At 36.1% G+C, this 13,166-nt stretch overlaps 2 protein-coding genes across 5 annotated transcripts in view; both read left to right on the top strand.

The window, feature by feature from the left end:
• LOC126927025 (uncharacterized) overlaps positions 1-13,166 on the top strand; it is a 97,555-nt gene that overhangs the window by 31,307 nt on the left and 53,082 nt on the right. The window lies entirely within an intron of this gene.
• The window catches only part of LOC126927049 (uncharacterized), a 97,154-nt gene that overhangs the window by 78,440 nt on the left and 5,548 nt on the right, over positions 1-13,166 (top strand). For 2 of the 4 annotated variants that reach the window (XM_050743385.1, XM_050743383.1), the window contains exon 3: positions 9,812-9,960. In XM_050743385.1, coding sequence (XP_050599342.1) covers positions 9,812-9,960 — 149 coding nt within the window. Of the gene's footprint in view, positions 1-4,665; positions 4,934-7,688; positions 7,865-9,811; positions 9,961-13,166 lie in introns of those variants that run through there. The other 2 variants (XM_050743382.1, XM_050743384.1) reach the window with 2 other exon arrangements.

Genomic DNA, 13,166 nt, shown 5'->3' with positions numbered 1-13,166 from the left:
TTAAAAAGATTGAAATTGATATTGAGATAAAATCAAAAAGTATCCGTTGTTCTCGAACATTCTAGTATTCCTTCGCCGCCCGGGAGAAAGACAGGTATGAAGAAAGAGGATATTTTTTTTTATTAACTTTTTAATATTGATATTTCGACAAATATTGACGTGTGCAGTGAGAAAATCGAGTGAAATTTTCAATAATATCGTTTTAATAATTTGTGAAACGAATTAGTTTGGTTTTTTCCATTTTTATTAGTTTCCGTCAGTGCTGATTGACGCGCCACTCCAGTTTCCATTTCCGTTTCTCGAAATTTCCTACGTCCTTGGTCTTTGGGACTCTTTGCCCAGGTAACTGCATTGCTTCTGGGTACGTCTCACCGTTCGGGTCTCTCGAGCTTTCGGTGTCAGTTGTTACCGTTGAAGGAAGAGAAGCTGGTGACGGATATTATCGGATAAATCGTTTATTCTGGAAAAGTTCGAGTAAGTTCGTTCTGTTTGAATAAATCAAGACATAGATCAATTTTTATCGTATCATCGTGATTCGCCATGTCGTACGTTTGGTTTCGGGATACCATATGTTTTTAATTTGGTACTTTTAATTTGACATTTTACGCCTATAATCGTGACAGGAAGATACTTTCAGTGAATTATAAATATTTTAAATTATAAATTATAAATATTTGTTATAAATTACAATCATACTACGGGGAAAAGTGAAACATATGTTTTCTTGTGGAACGATTCATGTGATAGTAAATTATTCGAAGCATAATAATGCAATTATTTCTGTGTTATTGCTTTATCGAAGCATAATAAAGCATTAAACATCTATACGGTAACATTTACGGACGAATATTGGGGTAATATTATCGCGTCGCTTTAATCTGGCATTTAATGCTTTGATTGCGGTCTTTGAAATGGCATCACAGATGCTGGTATAATATCACACGAAAAAGGAAGGACCACCAAGTGCACCAGTGCGTTGCAGCCATCGGGGGTGGCTTTGACGCCGGTGCCGAGGAGAGGCGCAGAACGTGTTCGATCGACCCGCGAACGCAGCCCGTGCTCGTACTGCGACAGAGTTCGTTTCAGTTAGTCTCAGTCGCTGTTTGCCCGTCGACAGCGTATAGTCGCGCCGGCCAACGATTATTTTTTTCTTTTTTTGTTTCTCGATAATTCTCTCGCAACGTTCTATACGTACACGTTCTATACGTACACCATCAGTTTATCGCGTGATCATTGTTCCCGCTTCCCCTACCTTTTGTCACGTCCTTCAAAGAAGATTTCCCTTCAGTTTTTTGTTGTTTGGGGAAAATTCATCGCTCGGACACATGGATTTATCGACACGACGGTTTATCGAGGCATCAGCGTGATGTACTTTTCAAGTTTCATATTTTCTCTATGATACTTTCTAAGGAGAATTTAGAATTCGAAAGATATCAATTTCCAGGAAATATAGGTCTTTATGAGACCATCGATAGGTTTGAATTTAATTAACTCTCTTATAATTGGTATTTCAATTTTTTAATTCCTTAAATTTAGCTTTCTTTAGACGATATAACGCGGGCATTTTATGATATATCCAATATATTCGTATATATTTTACTTTATACATTCGATAAATTTCCTTGGTTGGCCGGCCTGCAACCCACATACGGCACTTAATAAAAATTTGTTTCGTTAGAGGTCGGTGTTTGTTCATCTTCGTCATAAAAATGTCATGACGTCATATCATATCACAAGGGTTCTTCTGAAAGCTAGATATTCGATAACAAGATTAATGGTCTTCGGTAGCTTGCAATGTCAAGCTTTGAACTGGCGGGATCGCCTTGCTGTCAAATCGCCATTCAGCAGCGACCATATTCTTTAACTACGTTCAAGACGTATATCACGCTACAGGAACCATCAAAGGAGGATAATTGCAAGTTAGTTGCCCCTTAGAAACGAGACAGTTGGTTGTTACTTGTTATCCGTAGTTGGTAGTTGTTCTCCTTAGTCGCCACATATTATAAAGACGACATTCATAGTCACCAGTTGCCTTCGCTAATAGTTTCTTGTTGTCTGTAGTTAGTTCTCGTCATCGCTATGTATTCCATCAACCACGTAAAATTTAACATATAGGATTTTATTCTTTTTTATTCTTTCTGTAGGAAGATTCTTTAAGTAATATGAATTTAAGTAACTATTTTATGATACAATAAAGTGGAAAAACGATTATTTTACGTAACGTAATGTTTTAAAGAACATTGAATTTAAAGGATTCAGATAGATATCTTAAACGTAATTAAACCCTCCATATCGTAACAAATTAAAAGAAATTGCGCAAGAAAGTACAAATACATTTAATGCATAAAACATATATTTAAAATCCAAATGTAGGCGTTGACGCGTGCGTGCTACATGTTCGAAACGTTCGTTACATCCGCGATAAAATTTGTAACGACGAAGAAGCTTAACATATGGTGTGCTTCAAGACGACAGTAAAAAGTGTTGGCGGATTTTTCGAAATTTCTTCCATTCTTAATAAAAATATATTGTATAAATATAGTAAGATTTTTCAAATTTAAATAGTTATAATGATTTGAAACTTTACAATCGTACGGTTCTGTTTTATCCTTTGAATATACCTGTCATTTTCATATCTCCTTTTAACTAAACTAAATATTTGGAAATCCTATAATTTGTACACTTCTATTTGTGAATAAGATCGATGAAATTAACGCGTAACTATGCTTTCAATAATGGCTTCGATGTATTGCTCACCATTATGGCGGATTAACGTCTCTAAGTGATCGACCTTAATCACTAAATGGCAGCCGCGATTCAGTGGTAGAGCCTTACACATGACGGACATTGCAAGCGCTTGTAAGACGTCTATCGTGAAACGTTTCCAATAGCATCGATTACGACGACGGTGAAATCCGAATAGAAATATATATCGCGTATCGCTTCAGTCTGACATGTCTTAAAATAGAATCACAATTTTTCGTTCTTAAATAAAAAAAAAAAAAAAAATAAGAAAAAAGAAAAAAAAGTCTATAAAAATTATATGCAAATAAAATAGATAAATGGATAAATGGTTGTACAAATTTATAAAACAGATATTACAAATATACGTAAATAAATTATATATTTATAAATTGTTTGTTTAAATATCTGTTTGTTTAAATAAATAAAAGGGATATTTACGACTTACAATGAACGTAGTCCTGTTTTTAGTTTTAAACAAAGCAAAAACGGATAACAACTTTTTAAAATGTAAAACTCAACGCAACAGTGGTTTGTTTTAATTAATCAATAACGTTCAAAGTTAATTAATTTAGAGTGGTTTGTACATTTTGTATGCTCGCCGTATTTTAACGTTTGATGTGTAACGTTTGATGTAGTACTTGATGCCCGAAAAATCGAAAAATAATTAAATTTGATCGTTTCGTCGAATTTACAAGTGTGTATATTCGTGTGAAATCCTATGTGCTTGTGTATGCTGATGTGAAAGGCGGTAATATATTTTTCTTTTTTCGATTATTGTTGTCAACTTTTGTGTGGAATAAATCAATTCCGTGAATAGAAGTGCAATCAATACAGCTTACTATGAAATGATAGCACAACAACAGTACATATCGCCATTGACGTCAGCTTCACAAAATTTCTCGAGTATCGAGGTCGTCCATTTGGGTTATGAATTTATTTCCAAAATGCCACAAGCACGAATATCTTATGGAAATCCACTGTATTTCCACTGTAATTTTTAATAATCAGATTCCATATTGTATGCTACGATTCGAGGAAAATCCGCAGCTAATTATTATCTTTGCTGCCTTTAAATACCATAAATAGTCGTCCGTAAATTTTAAAAGATTTTCTGTGCCATACTTATATTGTGTATTTTAGTCTTAAGGTGCGGGTCGTGTTCAATTAATCGAAAGTGATGAAACTGTAATGGGTCACGATAGTCAAATATTAAAAATGGTCTCGTTGGCTACATTTAAAATCTTTACGAGATATATATGCATAGTACGTTGCTACTAGCAACGGGTAGCGATGAGCAATAGAGAACAGTACCTTCCTTATCTCGTCGTGATTATGTACATACCAGTAATGCACAGTACTCGTACTGAATATCTTACAACATCTACATAGATTTTCAGATTTGTTTCGAATATTACCAGCATAACCATGATAGTAGAATTCTGTTACAGTATTAATTCTATAGTGCCGTTATGCATAATACAGCCCTAAAATGTTTCTACAAATATACGAATATTTTCGTCAGCTACTATATTCCAACCATGGCTTATTATGAAAGGAAATATATAACGAAATTACTTGTTTTTTTAGACTAAATTAGTTTAATTTGAATAATTTTAGTAATTGTGTAGGATCGAACAACAACTTATCATTAGCTTCACTCGAGACTTGATTGCACGTAGCAACGTAATTGCGTTGGAACTGAGGGTAGAAAACAATGTCAACCGTTAGACGCGTCTGTCTGGCGAATGTGTAACGCGTGAATAATAGATGGCGGCAATCACGTGAACCCTACTTATAGCTGTTTCGGCTTATATCGTAGCATTCAACCTAGGGTAAAACGATAGAGATCATTAGAAGTTGAAAGGCCGGCTGATCAGCCTCATTTTGTTCCATTTTTTAATCAAGCGATGAATCGACAAATTGTACAGATTTCGATGGTTATCACAGTTCTCTGGGAATTTTCAAGCGCGGTTCGTCGAATTTAGTCGGATTGGCTACAGACTCTTTTACGAGCAGCTTGAAACTCGATCTAGTTTCGAGAAAATGAAAAATTCGTTTTATCTCTTTGCTTCCCTGTTCCTTCCTTCCTCTTTTTTTTGCTTTTTACATTGCGTTAAGACCGGCTAAATAATATTGATTGCCATGGACGTTGGCTGGTTCAAAATCACTGACATCGACGATAACAAAAGTAAGTTTGATGATCATTTATCTGAGCCGGTGTTATTCGACTTGAGCTCTGCACATTTGTTAATATTATTCTAGTAGGGATGAGATACTACAAATTTTAAATAACTTCGATTAAAATTATATTATAAAAATTATATTACATTAACGTTTAGAAGTCAATAAAGTGGAAAGAATTACGCGAGATAATGTAAATATAAATTACATTACAAGGAAACAATACGGCTAGGTAATTTGAAACATTCTGGCTAAAATTGCATTCTTTCAAAGTTAGGACGTACAGTATTTACAAAGCAGATTAAGTATCAAATGGGGTACTTAAGAAAATTCATGTTATCATTCTTTAGTAAACATTTTCAGGTTATAGCCTTCTGCAAAAGCTGCTTTTCGTTACGTTAACGTATTCATTATTAATATTAATCATATTGTTCTTATCTCCTAGGGGCATAACAATCCATTTTTATATTGTGTTAAAGCTAAATTTCTATTATATTTTCGCAAAATTTTCTTTCGTTTTATAGAGAAATGATAGATACACAGCATTTTTTGTTTTATGTTATTTTATATTAAATTGGAGAAAGGTGGATCGCACATAATTGAATAAAATAATATAATGCAAAAAATATCGTACATCTATCATTTCTTTATAAACCGAAAGAAACTTTTGGAACAACCTAATATTTCTCTCCAACGACACTTCTACGATGTTAAAATATTTGATAAAAATATTTGATAAAAATATTAAGAAATTCTAATATTGATTTAAACGTATCGATTTATTTACTTTTCGCTGCCAGAAATTGTTAATTATGATTTCCACTTGAAAGCGTATTTCATATTATGAGGATAAATGATCAAATTCATCTCTAATATACACGTTAGAGAGTCATTTATAGCTGCAATCCTGTTTACCGCTCATATTCCTGGAACTCGATAATTCACTAGGCGATTGCTTTAACCGTGCAGAATACATCCATAAATAATTAATCGCTATTAATATTCCATCGACTTTTGAAAATCCCTGATGTGATCTATTTCACGTGATGAGAATACGTGTAAAGTGAGGTTATTGCTTGATTATCTTTAGTCGAATAAATCGAGTGATTCAAATTATAATGCGGAAGAAAGTCAAAACTATGTATATTATTTTTTTCAATTTTTATGTATCATTTGACGGAAGGAAATTTCGTAAGTAAGGTTCACCTTCTTTAATGTCAATGATTTTGACATATGTTATTAAGCTCCAAATTCTAAGCAATCTTCTATATATATATATATATGTAGTATCTTAATGGGTCTTAGAGGAAAGGACAAGTAATGATGTTTTGATTTAATAAATAATATTCGAAGCAACGAAATGATTACGATGCTGTCGTACGTCTTATTCTCATAGACGGCTTCCGACTTCCCGATTCACACTCTTCCGCTTCTACACTCGCTCGCTCTCGCTTCTCAAGTCACACTCTGCACACCTTTTGCATCCGTCTTCTCCGGCTTCTCAACTAACACTGCCTTTAGCGTCTCTTTGTCTTTTCCCGTCCTATCGGACACGTGTCCCGAAACGCCCGTGGCCAGAGTCACGCAGGCCCTTTCCACGAAACTATCCACTTAAAAAGAACCGACGACACATTGATGTACCCGACGATGCCGCGGCTCTCGCGGCATTGTTTATGGTTCGGCAGATATCTTAGGCCTTTTGTCCACGATACTACATATATAACATACGTATAATAGCCAAAGTTCAACTGCCAAGTATACGCAAAGCTTTTATTTTCAATTTATGCGACACCACTATGTTTCATGAATTTATTTGCTAACGGTATTGAAACAAATAACAAGCAGAGGACGAACTATCCGTGAACTGTTTTGCCAACGAGTACGCTTCCAATATTTTCTGTTTGAGAAAACACACTTGTTGCTGTTGCAACTCCAAATATTTTTACAGCCGACGTTTTTGCCATGAATCATCGGCTAACATATAAAATAGAGAAAAGCCATAGTTGATTGTAATGGAAATTTAGAAAACCTGAAACTCGATATAGAAGGGAAAAATAAAGGAAAGGAAGGGAGAGATAATTGGAAGCTTGGGGCCAGGTTTAATTCACTGAAACCGGGCTGCTTGTGTCATCACGAAACAGAATTGCCAGTACGTCATTTCTGTGCTCCCGTCCTCGTAAAAACGGTTTCACTCGTTAAGAAAAAACGAATAGGCGGTGAAGAGAGAAAAAAGCAGACAGAGAGCGCTTTTAAAAAGCTGACGAAGCGTGCGTTGCCACAACGAGACACACGGTGCTATTTGTCGTTTTAAATTGCGCCGCAACTTGTTTTTCAGATCTTTGCTAGAGACACGTGAAAACACGTTGGAAGTATATTTCTTGTTTTTGTGGAATTTAGCTGGAAAATAAAAAATAACGTAAAACATGTACTTACGACTTACAGAGTAATTGAATGTATACACTATAATAACCAGCGATTTAAGGCTTTAAAAGATCGAAAAAAAAGAAAAGAAAAGAAGAAAGATAATATGTTGTGGCAGTCTAACTCGATCTAAGGAAATAGAGAGGGAGGGGGTTGGGGGGGGGCAAAGCTTGTTAATCTGGAAAGAATACAAGCATCAATTTCAAGCACTTATAGAGAATCAAGCGGGCTTGTTAAGGTCGTAAGTTGGACAATTATCCCGTGTTAGGTTCAATCAGCTTAGTCCTACACAAAATTGATCGAATCATGTGAAAACAAATGTATTCTGATTTTTGTCGCAGATATTTCTGGTCTACGCACTCCAGTGCCCGCACAACTCATATTGAAACGCCTGATTTTCCCATATTCTACAGCGACAACATCACCTGATTTTTTACAACCATGAAGAACTCGAAAATACTTGCAATCCTCATCTGTTTGCAAATTATTTTCGTCACTTTCGTCCCGTCAGGGGCTGGTAAGTTGATACTGATTAATTATACCATCGAAATTCTATATAATGGCTACAAAAAATATTTGCATCATTACCCTCATTTCCTAACGAAGCGCGTTTTTTTACCAAGTTTTATATTTCATTTCATAGTATCAAATCTCTGTAGTTACACGAAAGTATTAAATGATAGGAAACTTGATATACACGAATTTAATTAATTAATAAGTTAGTCGATATACAGCCATTATTATTTCATGTGAAATATTACAACGTCAAAAACTTAACGTTCTTGTACGTACAGTATTAATCACAAATTGTAAGAATGTTTACTGATAAGCAAAATAGATAATATGGAAAACGCAGACCTATGGAAAGAGAATTCCTGACATTAGACAGGAATACGCGATTGCACGAAATATTTTATGGTATGTCTGACATGGAGAATATATGCGGCGAAGTACGAAAAATTCATCCTGAGATATGTATACGACCTACGCGGTACGGGACGTGTTATAAATGGTTTTCGCCACTCAGCCGTATTTGAATTTGTGAACACGATCGAACAAATGACGCGACAATTATTAATTGCCGTCTCTGCCTTAGTAACGATTCGCGTTGGAACGAGGTCGAATCGTTCCGATTCCACGCGCGATTAACAAATAATTACAGTGGACATCAATTACTTGGATGACCTTCGTCATTTCAGCTTAAAACGATTAATTTGATCAAACCAACCAATTATTTCAATTAATACAATCTGCACTTTAAATTCGCACGTCTTGTGTATACACACCGGGCCAGAGAAAAGTTTTCATTCGTTCGAGTAGAACCTTCGTAGTCCTTGAGGACGCGTGTCGCTTCTCGTGCACCTAAAGTTTCGCTCAAATTAACCGATTTATTTGAATTCGAGCGAGTGAAAACCTCTTTGTCACCGTGAGTTTGTTACTTAATTGATACTCTTAGATGCCCTTTGCTTTCAATCTCTTACATCCATTCTTAATTAGTCAAGTCGTTTGACTTTTGACAAGTATTTTGAAACCATTTTACTAACACGAACCTACTTTTTTACTTGAGATTATCCGCTATTTTTATTCAAATGTATATGTACGTATATACACTTTTGAATTTTAAACGAACCTTCTATTATACCTATATCCTTTAAGTGCCGTTTTAAGTTTCAAGAGACTTTAACTCGGATAGCTCGACTTGGAGTTCTAACGTATACTGTAAAGCACACTTGCGAAGTAAAACAGCAAACACGATATAAAAACTTTTTGCCCATGTAAGAAATCGAATAACCTATTTCAACGGTGCTTTAATCTCATCGATGAAGCATCGATGCAACGAAGGAGCATCGTGATAGCCGCAATGCGGATCCGTTGAACAAAAATTTCCTGGTACGGTCGTTTTCGTAATGTTATTAACCGTTTTAGTGTCGGATGTTTCAAGACTCCGTATCGGTTTGTGCTGTGCAGCGCGATAGCGCTTCGTTTATTTATTTGCGAGTAGTACCGATCGACGCGATCGCGCTGCCCTTTTTCATCCTGTTTTTTTCATCGAAATATACCGTTCGACGTGCTCGCGCTTCATTTCATCGGTTATACTGGAAGCGTTACAACAAACACTCAAAAGTTTGCGAAATATTTATGCTCTGCGTTTCGTTTGTGTGATAACATTCTATAATGCAGGATTTGGTTTTCCGATTCAAGAGGTAATTTTTTATATTGGTTTTTTTTTTTATTTGGTTTATGATTATTTGAAAAACGAGTAATTACGAGAGGAAACTCTGATATGACTCGCGACGAGCACGCTTGAGCGCGTTGCGAATTAATGATCGTGACCATACATCGTGGCACAATTTACCACGGTACGCGAATAGAGTGATCACGCTGCGTGGCGTTAAAACGGTTAGCGTAACTGCGCGTACGATTGTCGAGTGACAAAGATATTGACGCTGGTAATCGTTTTCAGTGCATTTAGGAGGAAACTGTACTGATTTCGAAGGACGATCTGTCTTACATGGACAGATGTATGTGCCGGGACCTTGGATTTGCATACACTGCATATGTTACAATTCGAAGTCAACATCTTGCGGGCGTCTCCGCTGTTCAATTCCTGCGGTAAGTATATGCTCATTCTAAGAGCAACCAGCTTAACACAACCATGAGAAACTAAAGTACACCGTTAACGCTTGCATGCTGGTCGTTAAAACACATGCTGCGCGAATAGGGTACACAGCGATTCATTTAACTCGCCTTGAATTAGTTTTAGAAAGACAAACATGGACAGGGATAATTTTTGTCACGAGTCGTTTAATTTATTCGTTCATTAGAACGAATTAATTTACACCTGCTGAGATCGCGATTGATGCGACAAATTCGAAATCTTGTTCCATATAAATATTTTTAAACAAGCACGTCGTAAGCTTTGTATATTTTTTAATCGCAACGAAACTGTTCAGAGAAATGCTGAAATTATTAATTATAAAAGGAGATTTCTACGCATCGTTGTAAAAGTGTCAGGGAAAATATTCGTGAAACAGTTACGTTGTTACAAGTTCTACAAGAAGAAATATCGAAAATCACGTTCCACTTATTCAGTTGCACGTGTAAAAGGTATCTTGCGTTCGCGCAAAAAATCTCTGAAGGATACATGCTTTATAATAATTGGAGTGTCGAAGTTGTTACACGGATCGGCGTACACGTACCTTTTAATGAAACTAGGTTACTCATTCGTTATTCGTTCCTAATTTTCAGCTTCACGATTTTTACGCAATAAAATTTTATACACCTGTTCGGTTTATAAATGATTCAATTCAAATTTAACAGAATTAAAGTTGAAATAATCATTTGTACTTCATTAAAAGGTTCTTTCAGCATCTCGTTTCAATATTTTTATTGGTAATATTTTGTTGATCGTTATATTTAAATGGAGTTTTTCAAAGGAGAGACATTTTAAGGTAGGAAATGGACATACATTTATAATAAGAATTCAGAAGAAAGAATATTTCATACAGAAAGAAATATTCCGTATGTATAAATAACTACGCTATGAATTTTATATGTATCGGATATTCCTTCTGGTTAATGTATCTGATGTTTTTTCACGCGAGATAGCGTATATTTGCATCTATATGTCTCTTCGTTTCTCAGTAGTAAAACTTAGCATTCATGCGGCTGATAAGTAGTTACGCACTGACAACGAGAAACATAAAATGAGTAAGAAGCATGAGACATTCTATAGGAAAAATAAACTTGTTTTTATCTTTCATTGCATATTCGTCAGAATATTGTTAATAAATATTTAAGTTAAGATTTCAGTTGAAATAAATACATAGGATTAGACATTTATTTATATATATATCTATGAACGCATTTGACATAAAATTTTGATAACGACTAAAATTATATATTCTGATATTAAATTAATTTAATGAGAATAAAAAACTAATTTTTTTAAACAAGATTTTGTATAAAGTTATATTTATTAGGAAAAGTTCGTTCATCCCTTTATAATATGATAGGATTAGACTCATAGCTGTGTAAATCATTTCATGGAATAGTATATGTGTGCGTGTGTGTTCTAAGTTTTTACTATAAAAATGCTAAATGTACTAGGAGACGTTTTTAAAAATTCATACATTTTTCTTCATCAAACATATCAATCGTTATATTGAAAAGTTAATTATCTATTATTTGTTTCGAGCTGCACATTGATTGAGACATTCCTGTTGGTTATAATTGCGAATTTAACGCAACGAAGTTGTTTGAATCCCTTGCGAGCATGTAAATATATCGTCGAATTAATAGGTCAATTACTTGAGGTTGGAATTGAAAGAAAGAGAAAGGTGGAGGAGAAGTCTTGCGTTTGAATGCGGGACACTTTTAAAGCCCACAGTTCGCTGAAATTGCCAGAGAATTCAATTAAATGGCAAATTAAACCATTGAACTGAATCTGTTTCCAATCGCGAGCTTAGAAGTTCTATCCTTTGAATTTTTATATCAGTCAACTTTCTTTTTGTACGTACGGTAACGAATACAATTCATGAATTAATGAAGTATGTAATTGGATGAAAGTTCTTCTTCCTGGATTCAGTTTAGACTAAGAAAAATTATATAATAACGAAATTATCAACTTAAAATTGATAGAGTGTGATAGTTTTTTTTTTTTTTTTTTTTTTTTTTTTTGCGTGAGGAGGGGAAAATGCTGTTACGCATACCCAGTGATCCGCATCACTGGGTTATGTGGGACTCGGGCGGATGTTGTTGCCATACCCACTAAAAACCCCTCCTCCTTTTTCCTTTGCTTTGAGGACAGACAACCCCGGTAAAACCTGTCGGCAGTCATCAGGGTTGTCCTTTCATGCCCCGTTGTATCTTCTTCTTCAGGCAGTTATTCTGTATATTCAGTATTGCTCTCGTCATCTTCTCAGCTAGTTCAGAATACTGGGCTGATCTCCTTCTGTGGTTCTTTGTTGTCTTGTATCTCTGCCTTCACTGCTCTGCGTAGTTGTTGTTGCTCTCGTTCTCCTCCTTGCCTCCTTCAAGGCCTTCGCTGTCACCCTCCTGTGAGACATGACGGTCTTGCGAAATTGCCTGAATTTATCTCAGCTCTCGTTCTTGGCGGTCACCGTGGCGATCAGATTGTCCACGTCTATGTTCTCGCCAAGAGCGTTCTCCAGCTCAATCCTTCTGTACGTTCACTTCGGGCACGTGAAGAGGGCGTGCTCTGCATCGTCGTTAGGGTCTCCACAGTCGAGACAGTTGCTGTCGCTGCACTTGCCAATCCTCTTTCTATAGACACCGAAACTCCTGTAGAGGTGGCCGTGTGTGCGTTATATATTTATTGGACGTGCGTGATAGCTGTGGTAGTTGGGCCTGGTCCGCTGTAATTGTCACTGGGGGCTGTAGATGTCGCTGCCGTCGTCCGACACTAGTTAGTGTCGAGTGCCGCCACGCTCCCATGCCCGGTTAACAGCTGCATGGTGTGATGATCGATGTCCATCTTCTTTTTGGTAAATAGCAGCGCACTCGGTATTAATTTCCTTGCGCCTCCAGTTCCCCCTTCAGCTCGTTGCCGTCATCCGCGCCGATCTTGGTCTTATGGATCTTGTTCCATTCGTAAGTCTCTCCGAGCATCTTTATCTTTATGTAGATCGGGAGATTTCCGGTCAACACGCAAAGTGCCGCGTGAGAGACGGTACGATATGCCGTCGTTGTTATGCACAGGGCCGTTCGTTGTGCCCGTTTCAGCTTCTTCCTGTTCTTATCGGTATTCGCTAAGCTAATTCTTCTTTCTGAACCCATACTGCCTCCGATGGAACGGG

This window comes from Bombus affinis, unplaced genomic scaffold (genome assembly GCF_024516045.1).
Source record: "Bombus affinis isolate iyBomAffi1 unplaced genomic scaffold, iyBomAffi1.2 ctg00000070.1, whole genome shotgun sequence".
Lineage (NCBI taxonomy): Eukaryota > Metazoa > Arthropoda > Insecta > Hymenoptera > Apidae > Bombus > Bombus affinis.
Note: the sequence above shows the minus strand (reverse complement) of the source record. Positions and strands in the feature narration are given on the sequence as shown.